The 17,550-nt window shown below is 35.4% G+C and overlaps 4 protein-coding genes across 4 annotated transcripts; 2 read left to right on the top strand and 2 right to left on the bottom strand.

Moving 5' to 3' along the window:
* Positions 1–384: 384 nt before the first annotated feature.
* On the top strand, positions 385–4,836 carry LOC116770834 (uncharacterized). Its single transcript, XM_032662471.2, has 7 exons — positions 385–857; positions 1,082–1,156; positions 1,563–1,729; positions 2,300–2,520; positions 2,706–2,842; positions 3,574–3,722; positions 3,870–4,836. The coding sequence occupies exons 1-7, from the start codon at positions 653–655 to the stop codon at positions 4,047–4,049; spliced, it is 1,134 nt and encodes a 377-aa protein (XP_032518362.2). The 5' UTR covers positions 385–652; the 3' UTR covers positions 4,050–4,836.
* LOC116770847 (beta-1,3-galactosyltransferase brn) lies at positions 4,097–6,273 on the bottom strand. The gene has a single exon (XM_061521096.1). It carries the CDS (start codon positions 6,271–6,273, stop codon positions 5,233–5,235), a length of 1,041 nt encoding a protein of 346 aa, XP_061377080.1. The 3' UTR covers positions 4,097–5,232.
* Positions 6,274–7,274: 1,001 nt separating this feature from the next.
* Positions 7,275–8,725, bottom strand: LOC116770854 (protein C10). The gene is made up of 3 exons (XM_032662497.2): positions 8,565–8,725; positions 8,146–8,372; positions 7,275–7,618 (listed from the first exon to the last, which is right to left on the bottom strand). The coding sequence occupies exons 2-3, from the start codon at positions 8,360–8,362 to the stop codon at positions 7,485–7,487; spliced, it is 351 nt and encodes a 116-aa protein (XP_032518388.1). The 5' UTR covers positions 8,363–8,372; positions 8,565–8,725; the 3' UTR covers positions 7,275–7,484.
* A 280-nt stretch (positions 8,726–9,005) lies between these two features.
* Positions 9,006–17,517, top strand: LOC116772996 (transmembrane channel-like protein 3). Its single transcript, XM_032665347.2, has 13 exons — positions 9,006–9,521; positions 10,375–10,543; positions 10,996–11,143; positions 11,269–11,511; positions 11,627–11,775; positions 12,103–12,259; positions 12,468–12,706; positions 13,197–13,311; positions 13,505–13,614; positions 13,969–14,158; positions 15,300–15,547; positions 15,782–15,915; positions 16,221–17,517. Exons 1-13 carry the CDS (start codon positions 9,401–9,403, stop codon positions 16,487–16,489), a joined length of 2,292 nt encoding a protein of 763 aa, XP_032521238.2. The 5' UTR covers positions 9,006–9,400; the 3' UTR covers positions 16,490–17,517.
* Positions 17,518–17,550: the final 33 nt, after the last annotated feature.

The following is a 17,550-nucleotide window of genomic DNA, read 5'->3' as shown; positions in this document are numbered from 1 at the left end:
AAATATATTAAAACTTTTTTTAAAAATATGGCTTATTCAATTATTTAAAATAGTGGTAAGTTATATTTATTCTTAAAAGGATTAAATCATCAATAAATCTGAAATAAAAAAAAATAGTTTGTATTCTTTAATATGTAATCTTTTATTTTTTAACTCTTTCCAATATAAATTTTAATAAAGCTCTTCATAATGAAAGGATATACAAAATAAATCCATTTTTATAATCAAATATTTTTTTGGTTTTCTACATAAAGACGATCACATCACATCATCTATTAAATTCACATATATTACAAAAGATTTTGTAATTTGTCAACTTTTTAAATTTTGACATTATAGTTTCAACTGCCAGATCAAATTGACAAATAACAAGATCTCAAGTACTCCTAAGATCTGTCAGTTTTGTTTTGGTGTCTCAACTTTAACATTTATGAAGGAAATGACCTCACTAGACCATAATAAATTAATGTTAAGCAACAATCATTTCTTGAAGTACGATAGCCTTATCGTGTATAAATAACTTACTCTATTATTTGAGATAAGTTTAGAACCGGTCGCTTGGTACTATAAAACAAACAGAATCACTTAACTGGTTTATGTAATAATTTGAAGAAGTTAAGAGCGTTGAAGTATATAATATAGTAAATTAACTATGGCGTATATAGTAGATTTACGATCAGATACCGTCACTAAGCCGACGGAGGCTATGAAGCATGCTATGGTGAATTCGGCTTTGGGCGACGACGTGTTCGGCGAGGACCCCACTGTGAACGCGTTGGAGAGCAAAGTAGCCACCCTGCTAGGGAAGCAGGCCGCTCTATTTGTACCAAGTGGTACCATGGCCAACCTTATTGCGAGTATGAAATGATACAATTTGTTAATTTTACTGTTTTGTTATAAATATTTTGTATAATATTACAGGACCGACAAAGGTCCACTATCATAATCATAATATGTAACTTATTAACTGTATATTTAAAGCATAATTTCTAAAATCTATTCTGGTGTCTTATACTATACTTACAATTTTTTTTACTGTAAATAATAAGAATTGAATTACAAGAATATTATATTTTTGCAGTTATGGTCCATTGTAACAAGCGAGGTGCTGAAGCCATTGTTGGCAATTTATCACATATTTATAAATATGAACAAGGTAACATTTTTTTTATTGCTTTGATGAAATAAAAGAGCATTTTTTTTACTTCAAACATGCAATTATTATATAACTCTCGATTGTAATTAAATTAGTCTATATTGTTTTCATATAATTAAACTCTTATATAATGATATAGAATAACAATACGAAGAAAAAGGAAGAACAAAAAAAAATCCGAAAAAGACAAATAAGCAGAACTTAAAAAAAGTCAACAAATTATTACTTGGAGATAAATACTCCATATTTTAAATGACAGAAATTAATTAATTTCATTGATATTATACTAGGAAGAGAGTATAATGACTGAAGTCATGAACGTTCTGCATCCAATAAGCTTGGAAAATAGAATGATATAGTTTTACTATATATTAATTAAATAGCATTACCATGATGATATTTCTAGGTGGTGCAGCTCATGTGGCTGGAGTATTGTTGAGTACAATACAGAACAAACCAGATGGAACATTCGACCTGGAAGAACTGGAGAAACGGTTCCAGGGGTCAGACATACACTCACCCATCACATCTATGGTTGCCATAGAAAATACTCACAATGTTTGTGGTGGAAAGGTATGCATTTGAAGGTGAAAATTATATATACATTTCATCCTTGATTTTTAATGTTCGGCGTCACCTCCACTTATTTCTCGCCAAATGTCTGAAGCCAGTATTCATAGTTTTCAAATACAAGGTGACACTTAGATGTTGCCATTACTAAATTACAATGACTCAGTGTTATAATTAGTTATAATCAGTCATAAGAATAATTGTAAGGATTATATTATAATTAGTACGGCACAGATGGCGCCACTTGAAACACGTTAAATGATAGAAAGCCTCCCAACAATGCTCGTGATATAGATTATTCAGTTCCAGATCTAGTGTGAAATGTTTTAGTACTTCCACGTGAGTCGTTACTTATTCACTGTTTTAATTTGTATTATTTTTACGATTTCTTTATGTTTACGCCCATGAAATACCTAATACGTATATTCTACTCTTCATTGTTGGTTGTCTGGTAGAGATCGCTCTCTATAAGGCCGTCAAGATTGTACATTTTTAACTACATTAATTCTAATTGTTGTTAACTTAAGGGTGTACAATACACATTAATATTATCTAACACCTGCATATTTCCAGGTGGTGCCACTTGAGTGGATGGAGCAGCTGTCAGCTGTGTGTGTCCGCCGCGGTGTTCCATTACACCTGGACGGAGCTCGTCTCGTGAACGCGGCCACGTATCTCCAGGTGCCCCCCGCGCGTGTCGCCGCGTGCTGCGACAGTGTCGCCATCTGCTTCAGCAAGGGACTGTCGGCGCCGGCCGGCTCGGCCCTGGTTGGATCATACAGCTTCATACAGCAGTGGGTTCATTATATATCTATTACAGACCTCCACTGCATAAATTATCATAAATTTTTCTTATAGTAAAATATTTTTTGTAATACTTATATTATTCAAGTGTTTGTTACTTACGAAGCAACCTTAACTATCTATACCAAACACAGATTTGATCATATTCAAACATATAACATAACTGTTGTTTCAGAGCTCGTCGTATGCGTAAGATGCTAGGCGGCGGTATGCGTCAGGCGGGAGTGTTAGCCGCGGCCGCTTTAGTGTCTTTGGACCAAGTGGTACCCCTTCTGGCTTTGGACCACAAGCGAGCTGCCATCCTCGCTAAAGGTACTGACACGAAACTTCTTAGCAGTCCATGGATTCACTGTGACCGCGTCCAAGGCGTTGCAGGGAAGGAAGCTCCTACAGTGCCTGGGACTTGCGACCCCGGTGTAGGTTTAAAGGACCCCTATCTTACGCGCTTTAAACGCCATTTACAAGTTCTGCCTCCGAAGCACGTTCCAAGAATAAATTGATATTAGTTCTGAACAGGCCCAAGTCCTACAGTAGGTTGTAGAGAGATGAAGCTGTTGTACCTCTCGCTCCCACTTCTACCGCGTTCAAGCTTCGACGAACCTATGCCGTTCTGATAGGTTTTATGTTAGATCTCTTACCTTATGAATTTTAAACGTTCAGATGACTTATATATATATACATAAGTGAATATTTTTTTATATCCAATAATAAGAACCAAACACGTCCTGGCTCTGAACTACGAGGGATCACAAAAACTGATTCGTTGTAACTAGTATGGATATCGATTGATATAATTAACTTTGACTTAAAATATCTGCATATTCAGAAAGAAATTTTGGGTATAGACAGTAACTGTAACAAGCAATAGGTCCCTTAAGCAATAGGTAAGAAGCCCTTTTCCCAGATCTAGTTCCCTTAACTAGTAAAGTCACTCAATCGATCCTTTGTGAAGTTGATTCATATTATATTTTGTGAGCTCAATTAAATGTCAATCCTATCGATTATATTCATGGAGATATACTCCACGGTATCCTCATTTCCAGTGATCGAAGGTCTCTTCCTGCCTTGTTTCTCTGTGGACGTGGAGGGTCAACACACCAACATAGTGCTAGTCCGAATCTCCCGGGAGACCAGTCTGACGGCGGACCAGGTGTTGCAGAGACTCGCCCAAGTGAGTCTGGCTGAGACACAGGTGAGCACATACACACATCCTGACATGGAATATATATATATATGATAGGTAGAAATTTGAAATATATAATTGAAACTAAATACCTATAACAGAATAGTTGAAAAATTCCTTTTTGAAATGAGTGTCTAAATATTTTTTCTTATCCAGGGTGACTGCAAGACGCCGAACGACGAAGGCGTTATACTGAAGGCGATCTGTTTCGACGAGAAGACGATCAGAATGACTTTACACTGTCAAGTGGACGACGAACAGCTGTGGCTGGCTATAATGAAGATAACTTATGTGTTCAAAGAACTTAACGCTGCATACCCCGTTAAAACAACATAAATTTAAAACTTTTAAATCGCTCGCAATAACGCATCAAAACAAATATCTATCATTAAAACCTCTATATTATATTTTGACTACCAAATTCCAAGTAAAATAATATCCAGTAAAGTATGGTGACAGTGCCTTGGATATAAGTCCGGTACATAAGTATGTTATGGTTGAGGTGAGATTTTTTATAAGACAAGTTGCTCAATTAACTTAGACACAAATTAACTATATCTAGTACATATCATTGCCACTAACCATGAATGGACGGACAATAATATTTTTATTATAATACATAGTATATTCTCTATATAAAACTGTTTTCGCACAATTCTTTATGAAGTGTATTTTATTCTGGTCTAATTCTATTCATAAATATTGTATGGAAGGAAAGGAACTGTGAAAAATTTTAAATTTGCCAATTAATACATTAACATAAACCTTTCATTGAATGTGCTTACACTTGTTAGTGTAAATAGTTTTTTAATAAGGATATTTTACATAAATAACAAGTTAATATTAACTGTTGACTGTTGGCAAGTTTTAACTCGATCCTGTGAAGTTATATTCTCGAATATAGATTATATAGAATGAATAGCAATTTTTATGCATCGATCATATTTATTATCTTCATATATAGTCATTATTTGAAGTTTGTTATATGTGAATATTTCTTTGTTATCTAATACATAAGGCAACGAAAGAACATGTTTTATGATTGTGAGAATATTTACCGTTAAGACAAAAATGACTTGATGTTTTTTTGTTCCCGATATAATATATGGTTGTTGAAATTTTTTTTAATTAGTTTCATTACTAAATTAATTATTACAAAATAAAAGGAATCATTTATGCACAATAGTTGCATCAGACTAGTGGATTTTTACAATTGTTTTCTATTTAAACATCTAACACGTCCTTAATGGTTATATAAATATAAAAACTAAAGCAAAAAAACTTATCATATAAAAAATGTGACATCATTATGAATCAATATTCATATTTGTACTAAAAAAATTCTACACAATAAAATATATACATATACATATTATATAAAATTACTTAAAAATCAGATGTTATTTGAAGTTGAAGATAAGATTCTTTCCACATATAAAAATAATGTACACTATGAATTGCTCTAACGAATACTTAGTTCCAAAGTTAAATCAATCAGATCTAGCACACAATACTCAATTCATCCGACCTTGGTGTGGGGGCTCTGAAGATGCTGGTGTCTCCAAGTCGCCATGAGAACCTCGGGGTCGTGGAACCCGTGGGACGCGATCACATCCTTGTACCCATCGATGGAAGAGCTCTTCTTGTAGAAGTAAATTCTAGGACAATGCGTCATAGGTATGTTCGCCTTCTTGGCGACTATTCCCAGGTATATGTCGTCGAAGCGGAAGTTCTTAACGAACAAGCTCGCCGCATATATGACCTTCATGGCGCGGTTGGAGACGACGTACGCTCCGGCCGTGATGTACGGCGGCCAGCGGTCGAAAGGATACTCCTCCAGGGTGATCCGCCACTTACTCGATCTGAATCTCTGAGGACTCGAATGGAACATGTAGCCAGCGTAAAATAAGCTATCTCTCACGTTTATCTGTGTCCCACTTGACGGGTCCCTTTCTTTAGTCTTAGTTTGTTCTTTAAGGTATTCTAGAAGATTCTTGACGGAGACGTACATGTCGTCGTCGGTGAAGAAGTAGAAGTCTGCGATGGGGCAGTGCTCGTACAGCCACCTGAAGGACATCATGGTCTTGATGGTGTTGTTGTCGTACGTGTCCTGGAAGTCTACTTGGATGATGTCCTTGAAGTCCGCCATCTCATGCTCGAGCCTCCTTTGGGTGGCAGACTTCGGTTCATCGACGCCGACGAAGAACATCGTGCTCATAACGATTCCCTGATTGAATGTTTCCATTCCGTACGTTTGCCGTATAGCGTCACGTCTTTCAAAATTATTCATAGCAGATTTTACGATAATGAACAAATCGATTTTTTCTATTAACGTACATTTCCCAGAATTGCTCAAAAATCTGTATGGGTAGAAATTAATAGGAGCCAGTGAGGGCTTCTTCCCAGCTAGGACTTCGTCTACCAGAGGCCGTATGTCGATGCTGAGGGGGTAGTCGAACTCCTTGTCGTAACTCCTGGCATGTATATAGTCATCGACACCAAACACGTAGTAAAGAAACACAACCACGACCACTATATAAAGACACTTCTTCTTCCTCATCTTACAAAATGTCCAATTGTTTGAGATTCTATTTTTACCGAGATTATTCAGCGGTTTCCTGTAATGGTAACATTTCATAATATTAAACTCGCACCTACCACATTGTTTATGATGTATGGAAGTTCCTCAAGCTTGAAATGAAAAGAGTCCTTAATTAGTGTCGATACACATCTAACTATATTTATTTATTAAATAATTTGATATAGGTAAAACAAACAATATGTAAAATTATAATTTCTTAATTAAGATCTTCATATAATATTTCTAAAGGTTTTAATGAGGTTATAACAAAAAAAAAATTATATATATTACTTTTGGAAAAGTATCCATAAAATGAAAACCAATTTACAGACATTAATTTGTCTACAAATACAGTGGAATCCCGTTTATAATGACATCGAAGAGAACTGACGAACACGTCATATTTAGCGGACGTCATACGAAGCGTTTTATGAATATAAAACCTTTTTATGTTAGACACATACGTACTTACGTATTTAAATAAAGAAACAAAATGCATGGTTGTACTATATTTTAAATGATGCATTTTTTAGAGAAAGTATACTCAACTACGTTTTTTAAAATCAATGACATTATCGAACCAGCGACTCCCAATTTTTTTGCGAGAGATGAGTATTATTCTCCATTTTGTCTGTAATTTGTATTTTAGGACCTTTATCCTAAATCTTAAATACTTTAAGACTTTGCTTTGACATTGAATGACAATTATTCAGTAAGATTCAAGACCAAACATGGCCTGTGCCTGAGCAGTCTGGTATCATCCAAGATGTGAATTGTAATACATCATGTTGGTCATTATAACCGGGCCTAATTTACTACAAATGGGTCGTAATAATCGGACTCTAGTGTATTTGAAATAGCAAAAGAGATATATATATATATATGTTATTACTACATTATCTTGCTAAACATAATACATAAATTGAAATATAGCTATTCATGTATATGAAAGATTTATTCAAAGGTAATATATAAACACATTTAAAAATAAACATGGATTTTATTCTATAGGATTAAATTATATAATAATTTTACATACACAAAAATTGTTTGTAGAATAAACTTAATGTTCATTATATTATTTAATGAAACATACAATATAATTACTTACACTAATACATTAGCTAATTTTTTTTTAATTTTCCCTCAATCTTAATTTTTTTATTACATGGCAATACTCACTTAATTATTCACAGTGATGTGTCAACTGTGGAACTGATGGAGACGGGCGGTAAATAGTGGCTCCGGATTCTGCTGTGAAGCCGAGCTATTTCATTGTCCATAACTTCCATTTCACGCACCAGCTGTGTGAACTGTACTATACCTGTTAACAATATTCGAACACTCCACATGAATTGTACCTTTGCCACTTCTATCATCAAATTAAAAACAAACATTCAATGCTTTTCATACATCAACGACCAATATTATCATGTGCAAATTAAATTAATCAAAAACTGGAAATTGCTTGGAAATGTAATATAATTATGGTTGTAATGTTGGTTAATACATAAATATTAATGGAATTATGCTTTATTTCATAGAGTAAAACTTAAGTTAGTGTCCTTTGTGACATGTTTGTATCAATCATTGAAATAGTTCAATACCTTAAGCAATGTAGTAAATATTTACTTTCATACAGTAGAAAAATATTTTAAATACTCAACATACTTGTATGTATGTTAAGGATAACTTCTAGGAAATTTGTACTGTCATTGATTTATAACATTATGTTTAAATTAGAATAATGTGTGTATTAACAGTTTTATTTTGGAAAACTTTAACTGTCATTCGTAACCTTGATATAGGCAATACATTAAAGGTTATTAGTACTGGCACAGGGGCAAATACCTTCTCGAGAAGCACTGAAACCATGTCGTTTGATAGTTTCAATTTCAATCTGAACAACCATTGGGAATACGAGTTGCATCATTTTAAGCATTTCATTTCCAGCTGCTTCTTTGGCCTCGTCCAATTTAGATGCGTAATCTGGAGATTCCAGACAGTCTATCACTTCATTCAAAATCGTTCGAACCTGTTCTACGGACGCATTAGAGGCTGCTGCCATTGCATCGACGCTGTAAAAGAAAAGTCCCCGTATTAACCAAATGTTATACTAATAACAAGCGTATATTATTCCTGTATCATTTAAAACTTCCTACTCATTCCTCTTAATAATACTTTTTAGTAGTAGCCTGTGTGTTGAAATAACAAGATTAAAAGAAATTAATTATTTATCAGTGAAATACAAATTATAACAAATTACTTACATCTACACCAGGAAGACAAAGACACATTCGAATAATTGACTTCGTCTTCTATAATTAATTTAAGTTTAATGATGACCTCAAATTGAACTTATGTTAAAACTTAAAACTATACAATTATTAATATAGTAATTAAAATTTATACTCTGCATTCTTGAGAATTTACAATGTATATAAATCTTTAATTTACTGACTTGTTTTTCTTTTCATTTTCTTGTCTGTTTTAATGAATTATACTTCCTATGATAAGAACACACTTTAAATGGCATATAACTAAATATTATCAGTCATATTGAATGCATTAAAAGAAAACAGAAATAACATTATGATACATTATATTTTTCTGAAATGTTTCTACAATGGCAACTTTCTATTCTATTCTTTATGGTGATATTTATTGACTGAATGTAACAAACGTCATGGATGGACGTCAACAATCAAAATCATGACAAAAACAAATCTGAATTACCTATTACAATTACAAATTATTATTTATATTTTATAAATTATAATGATCTTTATCTTATCATAGTACAGTCATGTTATGATCAATAATTTTATGATAATAAGAAGCTTTAATATCTTATATCCTGATAATGCTCACTTCAATATAATCAATTAAATAAATAATACCTTATTAAGCATTATTCAGTAATCGTAACTAATTGATATAAGAGAAAGTTATACGTATTTTTTTTATATTTTTTGGCTTATCAAAAACGGAAAATTATATTGTACTGTTTACACTAATAATATACAAATGTAAGTAGTCGAAGTACAAACTGATTCATCGCATATAGGGATTAAAAAAATACACATACCAATATAATAAAGTGAAGATGGAAGATGGCGCAGAAGAGATAGAGTTAAGACCTTCCAGTGTATTACGAACATCTACACTCAGGAGCAATGCTGCTCGGCAAGTTGTCAATTTTATGCCTTCTCGACAAGCTGGTTGCAGTGAGTATCATATCATGACAAAGTTAAAATGACTCATAGATCAGACATCAAATAGACTTATGTTATATATTAAACAGAAGTATAGTATTTGTTTTTAAAGCCATGGCCCATAACTTTGATACGAACTAATCTACTAAGGTAGCTCAATTATCCAAACATGTGAATGATTAAGCTTTTCAGTGTTGTCTGTGTAGGACTAACAGAGAGCAAAGTATTAATAACCATAACAAAACAAAAAGGGTAATGCTCCTGACCTTAATTAGGTCTAATTGAATGGAAAGTGAGTGAACCAGTTGCTTGAGGCCACAAGCATATTTTGAATATTGAAGAATTTGTGTTGTCTGTCAAATTTACACATTTAATGAAGTACATGATAGAAGTTACTGTTGAAAAATAAACTTTAATTATTGAATCTCGGGCTAAATTAATAATAGACTTTGTCAAAATGTGAGTAAGTTTTAATGTTTCTGCACGGTTTGAATTGTATAAAAGATCTATAAATATTGAGGATTTTATACAATTTTAACCTTCCCTATCTTAGAATTTCAAGAAGCTTGTGGACACCAATAGCTATGATAATGTTATAAGAACTTCATAGAGCACTTATAATTGGTACTGCACTTTTGTATGACCATTTTGTCGACAAAAATATAGACTATTAAAGTAATAGGAGAATTTTAAACTTATTATGTATGTTGGTTGCTCAAAAAATAGAATGCTGTTCTTGTGTTTTTGTAACCAGTCATGGTAGAATATAATGAATAGATAACCTCCTTAGTGGACGTAAATATTTCAAGGAGTTTTATTTAATCATTCAAGAATCATTATATTACCACTATAAAATATACAATAGATACGGTACGACTTCGACGATCAAACAGCTCTCACAGGGCGCTTCTGGACATGTGTGAGGAAACAGATGTGCCAGATGCCACCGATAAGCAGGCAGATTATATTGTACGAGGTATGGAACAGCACCAGCAGCTCATGGAAGATAATCCACTCTCGGAAGAGCTAAGGAGGTCGGTGAAAAAGAAAGAAGCCCTTAGTTTAGTAGCTGATAGATTGATAAAGTCCATTTTTGAATCAGAGATGGTCCTAGCCCATGGACCACCAATCTGCCATAATTTTTTTGCATACTACGTTCAGTAACTATATTACATTTTAGTGAACAAATCTTTTTCGATTACTTTTGCTTTTCTAAATGCGAAAATCGGAGCAGTTTTGTCATTATATTGAGTTAGAGCGAACGCGGCGCTAACTGGTGCAAGTTAATTTAGGAACACTAATTATTTACCATGCGTTACATAATTCACTCTAACGGCACAAAATAATTTAGTATTTGATCTGAGTATTTAATTAATTGTGGAAAGATAACTGTTACCTGTTTTTCTTCGAGATATATTAATATAATATATTAAAAAAAGTTTTTTTTTTGTTTAAGTTATTTGCATTCCATATTATCCATTCATAGGGAAGCTCTAAGGGATCTTCCTCAAGGTTTGACAATGAAGAGGAACGTTCGAGCAAAACTGTCAGCGTCGGTCAGTCTGCGATCTAAACATAGACCGATATCAATGTTCAAGAGAATGCGGTACCGGCTCAGCTTTACTTGGAAGAGGGTGAGGGATTCAAATATTGCTCACAAAAATGACATTGTTTAGATATTTGGTTAAAGAAATCAACATCGAAAAGTCCAGAAAAGAAAAAAATACAGAATTCAAATCATAACTTTAAAACGTTTCAGATGAGAGAGCACTTCAGAGACTTCATATTCTCCATTGAGTTATGGTATGAGGCTATTCGTACCATAGAAGGTCACCTCGGTTCGTCGGTGGGCGCGTATTTCCACCTTCTCCGCTGGCTGTTCTGTCTGAATCTATTGCTGTCCATCTTCGTCATCAGTTTCATAGTAGTGCCGCAGGCTCTATACGACAACGCCTCCAATCGGACCACCGAGTTGAGCGCTCTCGACTTTATCACTGGACAGGTCAGATGAGGTCTTTTGTCATAAACTATGTCCTTTAATGACTCTATTACAGCAGAAACATCAGCGTCTTTTGTTTTACATGTCATGGGAATTATTCCACCATATTCATACCCAGGGCGGTCTGACTGACAGTCTGTTGTTCTACGGCCATTACCACAACGGTTCCGTCGTCAGCGTGGAGCCCCTCAGCTACTACATGCCGCACGCCTACTTCTTCGCCATGATCACCCTGTATATAACGTGTTTCGTCGTCCTGTGCTACAAGTGAGTTCGTATAGATTTGTAATAACATTTAGATGATAAAGCTATTGAGAAAACATTATATTTTTTTGTCCATCGTTATTAGTATGTCATATATTTTTTACTTTATTCTACATCCAACCGCTCTTACAGTATGTATACACATTAAGTTTATATTTAGAATTATGTTTAGTGTGTGGGCTTAGTGCAGAATAGTAGAGTGCAGAAATTTAATATCTTGAAACCAATGTATGATGGTGTGGACAGAGATTTTTGCACAGCCATAGCCTAAGTCTGTATTTGACGTTCTTCTCCTCTCCGTAGTTCCATCACGTTTATCATAATTCTCAGGAGTGCGTATTCCTACCGCCGACACTTCATAACTCCTCACGGTAGCGGTTCCGTGGGCCAGTTGCTGTCGTCCAAGTTGTTTTGCGGGTGGGATTTCGGCGTCTCCTCGCCCGCCGCCGCCGCCCTCTCATCCGCCGCGCTCTATCATGACTTTAAGGCAAGTAATATATATAGCAGTAGCAGAGATTCGTAAAATCGAAAACTTGTAGTTCGGTCTGTTGGTTAATTTTTTTTTTAATTCTTAAAAAAAACAAAGTATTAAGTTTCCTGCCGTCTATAAGGCATCAATAATGAATTATCTGTTTAACTTCTCATCACCTTACCGGCTCATCTATAAACAACAAAAATTATCTATATCGCACCAGGAGATCCTTAGCGAGCAGAACAGCAAGAGGTCGGTGGAGTCCTGGTACGTGAAGGTGTTGTATCGTGTTGTGAAAGTTCTCATCATGGTGTTGGTTCTGGGCTTCATCGGAGGGGTTCAGTACGCTCTGTGGCTGATGATGGACTCCGCCGGCTGGACGGAGCGCCTGGAGCCGGTGACGTCACTCGTCATCACAGCGGTGGTCGTCATATGTCCCGTCATATTCAATCTGGTGGTCAAGTGAGTCGTTGAGTATAGGCAGATATAACTATGTTACATTACATATAAAGGGAGTTTTTTGATGTGGAACTCATTATGCGAGGGAGAGAGAAAGAAAGATACACGAATGTAGAAAGTGGAGGAGAGAGAGAGAGACAGAGAGTGAGTCGGTAGATTGCAAACACATGCTCATGGTATTCTTGCTGTGCAGCGAAGTAAACAGTGTGCGTGTCGTGACATTAGCTGCTATACGTACTTGTTGTTCTGTATTAATGTATTTATAATATTCAATATTTTTTAGTTTCATTCGATTCTAATGGGGCAGTATTTTATTTCTATATTTAGTAGATAAGAATTGGTTACAATTACGAAGTGTCACTTCTTCCGCGTCGACGGACTTCACACTATTTGTTTTACAGTAATACTTACAAACAGCCTGTTTTATTTAATTATAGATATTTTTTTTGCATCCCTAGCCACAGTTAGAGATTTATTCCTATCATGTGTGTAGATTGGAGCACTACTCGTGTCGCACGTCCCTATACGTATGTCTGGTTCGGACGTGTGTGTTGCACGTGTCCACTACACTGCTGCTGATGCTGTACTGGACCAGAGGAGACCGAGAGGTATATTAGAGAGTGCTTATAATTTCATGTAAAAAAAATACATTTCAGAGTAAGATTTTGGCTGATTTAGTAGACCCACCCCATGAGAGTTGCTAATCAAATTATAACAATAACTCAACAATAACTTTACCCCGTGTATAAAAAGTTCTTTATAAGTTGGTTGATCTATATAATATTGTTTATCATCATCCAGTGTTGGGAGACCCGCGTCGGTCAGGAGAGCTATCGTCTCATCATACTCGATGCATTCGTCTCCTTGATATTACTTCCCTTGGTGGAAGTCGCTAGAGGGCTTATGTACAAGTTAGTATACACCGTACAATTTAGTCTATGAATTTTGTTCTATAGGACTGTAAATATAGAATAAGACAATAATAATGGCGAGGTATAAACCTCCGCACAAAATTCAAAAAAATATTTTTTCTTAAAGACCAAACTATGACCCACGAACCAAAAATTGTGCAAACATATAAATTTTGAACTTTTCTTTGGCCCCATAATTTTATTATAATTCACAACCGCTGTGTAATCCACTGACCTGTCCCATTTTTCTCTCGCTCTCTGGCTGTCTGTTGATGTTTTTGATAGTTTAGTTACAACACAAGTTGTTTGCATTGTTCCTCATCCCTCCGCCAAGCCTTTTCCGCCTCGTTCCAGATGCCAACTCACCGCTGCCCCCCAGTTCGACATCTCGTCTAACTCCGTGTCGTTGATGTATAACCAGTGTGTGTTATGGTTCGGGCTGGTGTTCAGCCCGCTGCTGGTGGTCTCGGTGACCGTCAAATATCTTTTGCTGTTCTACATCAAGAAGGAAACGGCGCTTAGGACTTGTTACACTGGACGGAAGGTATTGTACTCGTCGGTTTGAACCGTTTAGTTTGTCAGTACTAAGGGTTCATCTAATAAAGGTCGAGTGAATCTCTGAATCTATTTAGGTACCATAGTTGCTTAATTTAGTGTCAGTCACTTTTAATAGTGATGGTCATAGATATTGCATATCTGAACTCTAAACGAAAAAACTAATACAAAGCGCGCGTAGTATATCCGAAAAGTATTAGTTTCATTTAAATGAATGAAACTCGCGAAAGTCTCAGTTCTCATTATAAAAATTAAAAGGGATTACTGAAACTAGCATCGAACTCAAAATCGGTGCTATGTTCCGGAACAGTTTCATCCTTGATTTTTAATGTTCGGCGTCACCTCCACTTGTGTCTTGCCAAATGGCTGAAGCCAGTATTCATAGTTTTCAAATACAAGGTGACACTTAGATGTTGCCATTACAAAATTACAATGGCTCAGTGTTATAATTAATTATAACCAGTCGTAAAAATAATTGTAAGAATTATATTATAATAGTGCGGCACAGATGGCGCCACTAGTAAGAACTAATTATTGGAGTTGCAAATAAGATAAAGTATACAGGAAAATTCTGACAAGTGGCCAAGGTCGTGGTATCAGGTTTTGGTTGACTTTTAGGAAGTTGTAAGCCTTGTCATGAGCATATCGACAAATTACAAAGTTAATGCTGACTTTTTATATTCCAGTAATTTATTTTAATTCCAAATAACAATACAATGAATACTTTTAATCTGTATCAAAATTTTCTTTGATTCAGCCTAAAACGTTAACGTGACAGGTTTAGATTTAACATAATAGATAATGGCTGGTAAATGATAAGTCAGAAATGAGCCGTTTTTTTAATAAAAAAAAATAATAAGTTTTCCAAAGCTTAAAGACAGAATAATAATCACAATTCACAGTATACAGTACGCGTCTTTCTTTCTTTTTTTGCCAAATATCTTTATTATTCCAATATGGAATCTGTCCTACATAAAAACCGGCTGCCACAAATACATTACTGTGATATTAGTACTTTCAATAGAGCGGCTGTATTATAACAGCATCCTAGAAACCAATCTGCCGAATATCTTCTATGTCTGAATATAGTCTACGTATATATTATATATAGTCTGTGTGTCTGTGTGTAGATGTTCCGCGCGGCTCAAACGCAGACGGTGCTAGTATCGCTGGTCTCTGTGTCTCTTTTCGGATCTCTGTTCTCCCTGGGCTCGCTGTTCTTGACCCGCGAATCTCGTTGTGGTGCTCTGGTGGGCTATAACCCCGTGTCCTCACTCCTCGGGACCGTGCTGGGTTTGGACCGATATCCAGCCCTCAGGAACATATTGACCTTCGTCACTAGACCTGGATGCCTCGCTTTTCTCTTGCTGGCGCTGTGGTGAGTAATCTGTTATTTGATATTTAACAAAGTTTTTTTTTTTTTATAAAAGAATCCCTCCGATACTGTACACCTCCTGCTGTATGTGACCGATGTGACAATCTCACTCGGTTAGGTTGTTTGGACCTCAGGAGATGTCCAGCGGTGTCGTAACGACTATCATCAAGTTATTATATGTGTATATGGTATTGACTATCGACGTACATATATAGCCAGTATATATTTGTTCCGTAGCGCCTGTGTGTATATAATGCGAGCCAAGTCCCTAGCTCGTGCTTCGAGCGCGGAGGTGTTGAGGCGTCTGAGACGGTTACACGCCAAAGACAAAGAGTTCCTGCTCAAAGCGATACAGAAGGTCGCTGATGGAGGTGAGGGGATGTAGATGAAATACAGACAGACATGTTACGATACAAATTAAACAGTTACATTGCAACTATATACATTATTATGAAAGACTCGTAGATTAAAACCACAGCAAAATAATATTACTGTCAATTCATAATAATTACACACATTAAAAACAATATTTTTTTAATCTATGGCAAGAATAATTACATCAACCTTATCTGTCAACTTCAAGTTGAATTTTTTTCTATACTTGCCACACACATACATGATATCTATTCTAGTGTTATTAATCAGGATACTCATATAATTGTGTTGATATTATCAGAGTGGTTGTACAGTCCCAAGTCCGAGTGTGTCGAGGACAGTCACACCTGGCGGTACCTGCACGAGGTCAGGAAGCCGTCCAACGCCGGCTACCACTTCGACGCTTCACGGCTGAGTCACTCGTTCGCCGACAGGCCGAGGTCGCTGCACGACAACAGACCCAGTTCCTATCACACCGAGAGACGGAATTCCAATGACGGAGACACGGACAGCTCCTTCAGCTGGCAAGGATCCAGCAGCTATCTGAACAAGGACAAGAATAAAATATAATTCTTGAAGTACATTGCACTTGGAAGTTAGTTATCATGTGTCCGAGCGTTGGTAATAATGAAGATATTTTGAGGGTTACATAGAATAGAGGATATACAATACAAATTTCAAAACATCCCTACGAGTAACCTTCATGATATAATCTATTTCTCTTCACCCTGGATCTCCGGCACATGATAAGCCATAATACAGTCAATTACTTTAAGTCTCATCTTATGTGTATTGTATTAACTATTACATAGACCTTAATTTTTCATTGAAAGCATAATATTATAAATCATGAGCGGTGCTTGAAGTTGTGATACGTCAGATTAAGAGAGTTATACTTACATATGGAGTTACACCAGTGTGATAGGAGGGTGGATTCTGGAGGATATATATGGGAAAAATAATAATGAGTGAAGTCCTTCACACAGAAGAAGTGAAACTTGGCAATGTGGAAACGAAAATAGGAAGGGGTGGAAATTGATTTTGCTTCTGTAAGACAGACTTTATAAACATTGCTTAAAACTTACAATTGACCCACCCATTTACCCTCACTCCGTCTCTTTCTATCCCCCTCCCCCGAGCATTGCATGCTTAGTGCCACCTAGTTCTGTTTCATTAGAAGTTTCACTTCAGTAATATATTTTTATATAGAGTCATATTATTATGAATAAATTCTTGTCTTCCAGGCCGTTATAAATGATGTATGGAAATATTTTTATATAAGAAGCTGTTCTCACCATGTGCCAGTAAATCATTTTCATTGTCCTTATATCCTGTCCATACGATGCATTGAATGGATCAGATGTGTTGTAGTAATGTAAGGAAAGGTTGTATTAGTGTAACTGAATTTATTTTTTCTATTATAATGAATCAATTTTGAATCAATGTGCTGTATAGGAAACATTTTATACCTTTATAATAATTTCTTAGTGTAATTTTTTAAACCTAATTGTAATTTATATCCCCTTATTTTCTCTGTGAGTAATTTTTTACTATTGTTTTTGACTACGGTTCATATCAAAATATATTTTCTTGGAATATTTCATTGTTTTTTTTTCAACTTTTTTGAAAAA

This window comes from Danaus plexippus, chromosome 8, assembly GCF_018135715.1.
Source record: "Danaus plexippus chromosome 8, MEX_DaPlex, whole genome shotgun sequence".
Taxonomy (NCBI): domain Eukaryota; kingdom Metazoa; phylum Arthropoda; class Insecta; order Lepidoptera; family Nymphalidae; genus Danaus; species Danaus plexippus.
Note: the sequence above shows the minus strand (reverse complement) of the source record. Positions and strands in the feature narration are given on the sequence as shown.

What these genes read in the sequence shown, in the direction of transcription:
- LOC116770834 (XM_032662471.2), top strand. Translation starts at nt 653, where the DNA reads ATGGCGTATATAGTAGATTTACGATCAGATACCGTCACTAAGCCGACG. An exon ending in TATTTATAAATATGAACAAG is followed by an intron (nt 1,157 to 1,562) that starts GTAACATTTTTT and finishes TGATATTTCTAG; the next exon opens with GTGGTGCAGCTCATGTGGCT. An exon ending in TGAGTCTGGCTGAGACACAG is followed by an intron (nt 3,723 to 3,869) that starts GTGAGCACATAC and finishes TTTCTTATCCAG; the next exon opens with GGTGACTGCAAGACGCCGAA.
- LOC116770847 (XM_061521096.1), bottom strand. Translation starts at nt 6,273, where the DNA reads ATGAGGAAGAAGAAGTGTCTTTATATAGTGGTCGTGGTTGTGTTTCTT.
- LOC116770854 (XM_032662497.2), bottom strand. Translation starts at nt 8,362, where the DNA reads ATGGCAGCAGCCTCTAATGCGTCCGTAGAACAGGTTCGAACGATTTTG. An exon ending in TTTCAGTGCTTCTCGAGAAG is followed by an intron (nt 7,619 to 8,145) that starts GTATTTGCCCCT and finishes TATTGTTAACAG; the next exon opens with GTATAGTACAGTTCACACAG.
- LOC116772996 (XM_032665347.2), top strand. Translation starts at nt 9,401, where the DNA reads ATGGAAGATGGCGCAGAAGAGATAGAGTTAAGACCTTCCAGTGTATTA. An exon ending in TCGACTTTATCACTGGACAG is followed by an intron (nt 11,512 to 11,626) that starts GTCAGATGAGGT and finishes ATTCATACCCAG; the next exon opens with GGCGGTCTGACTGACAGTCT. An exon ending in GCTAGAGGGCTTATGTACAA is followed by an intron (nt 13,615 to 13,968) that starts GTTAGTATACAC and finishes GCCTCGTTCCAG; the next exon opens with ATGCCAACTCACCGCTGCCC.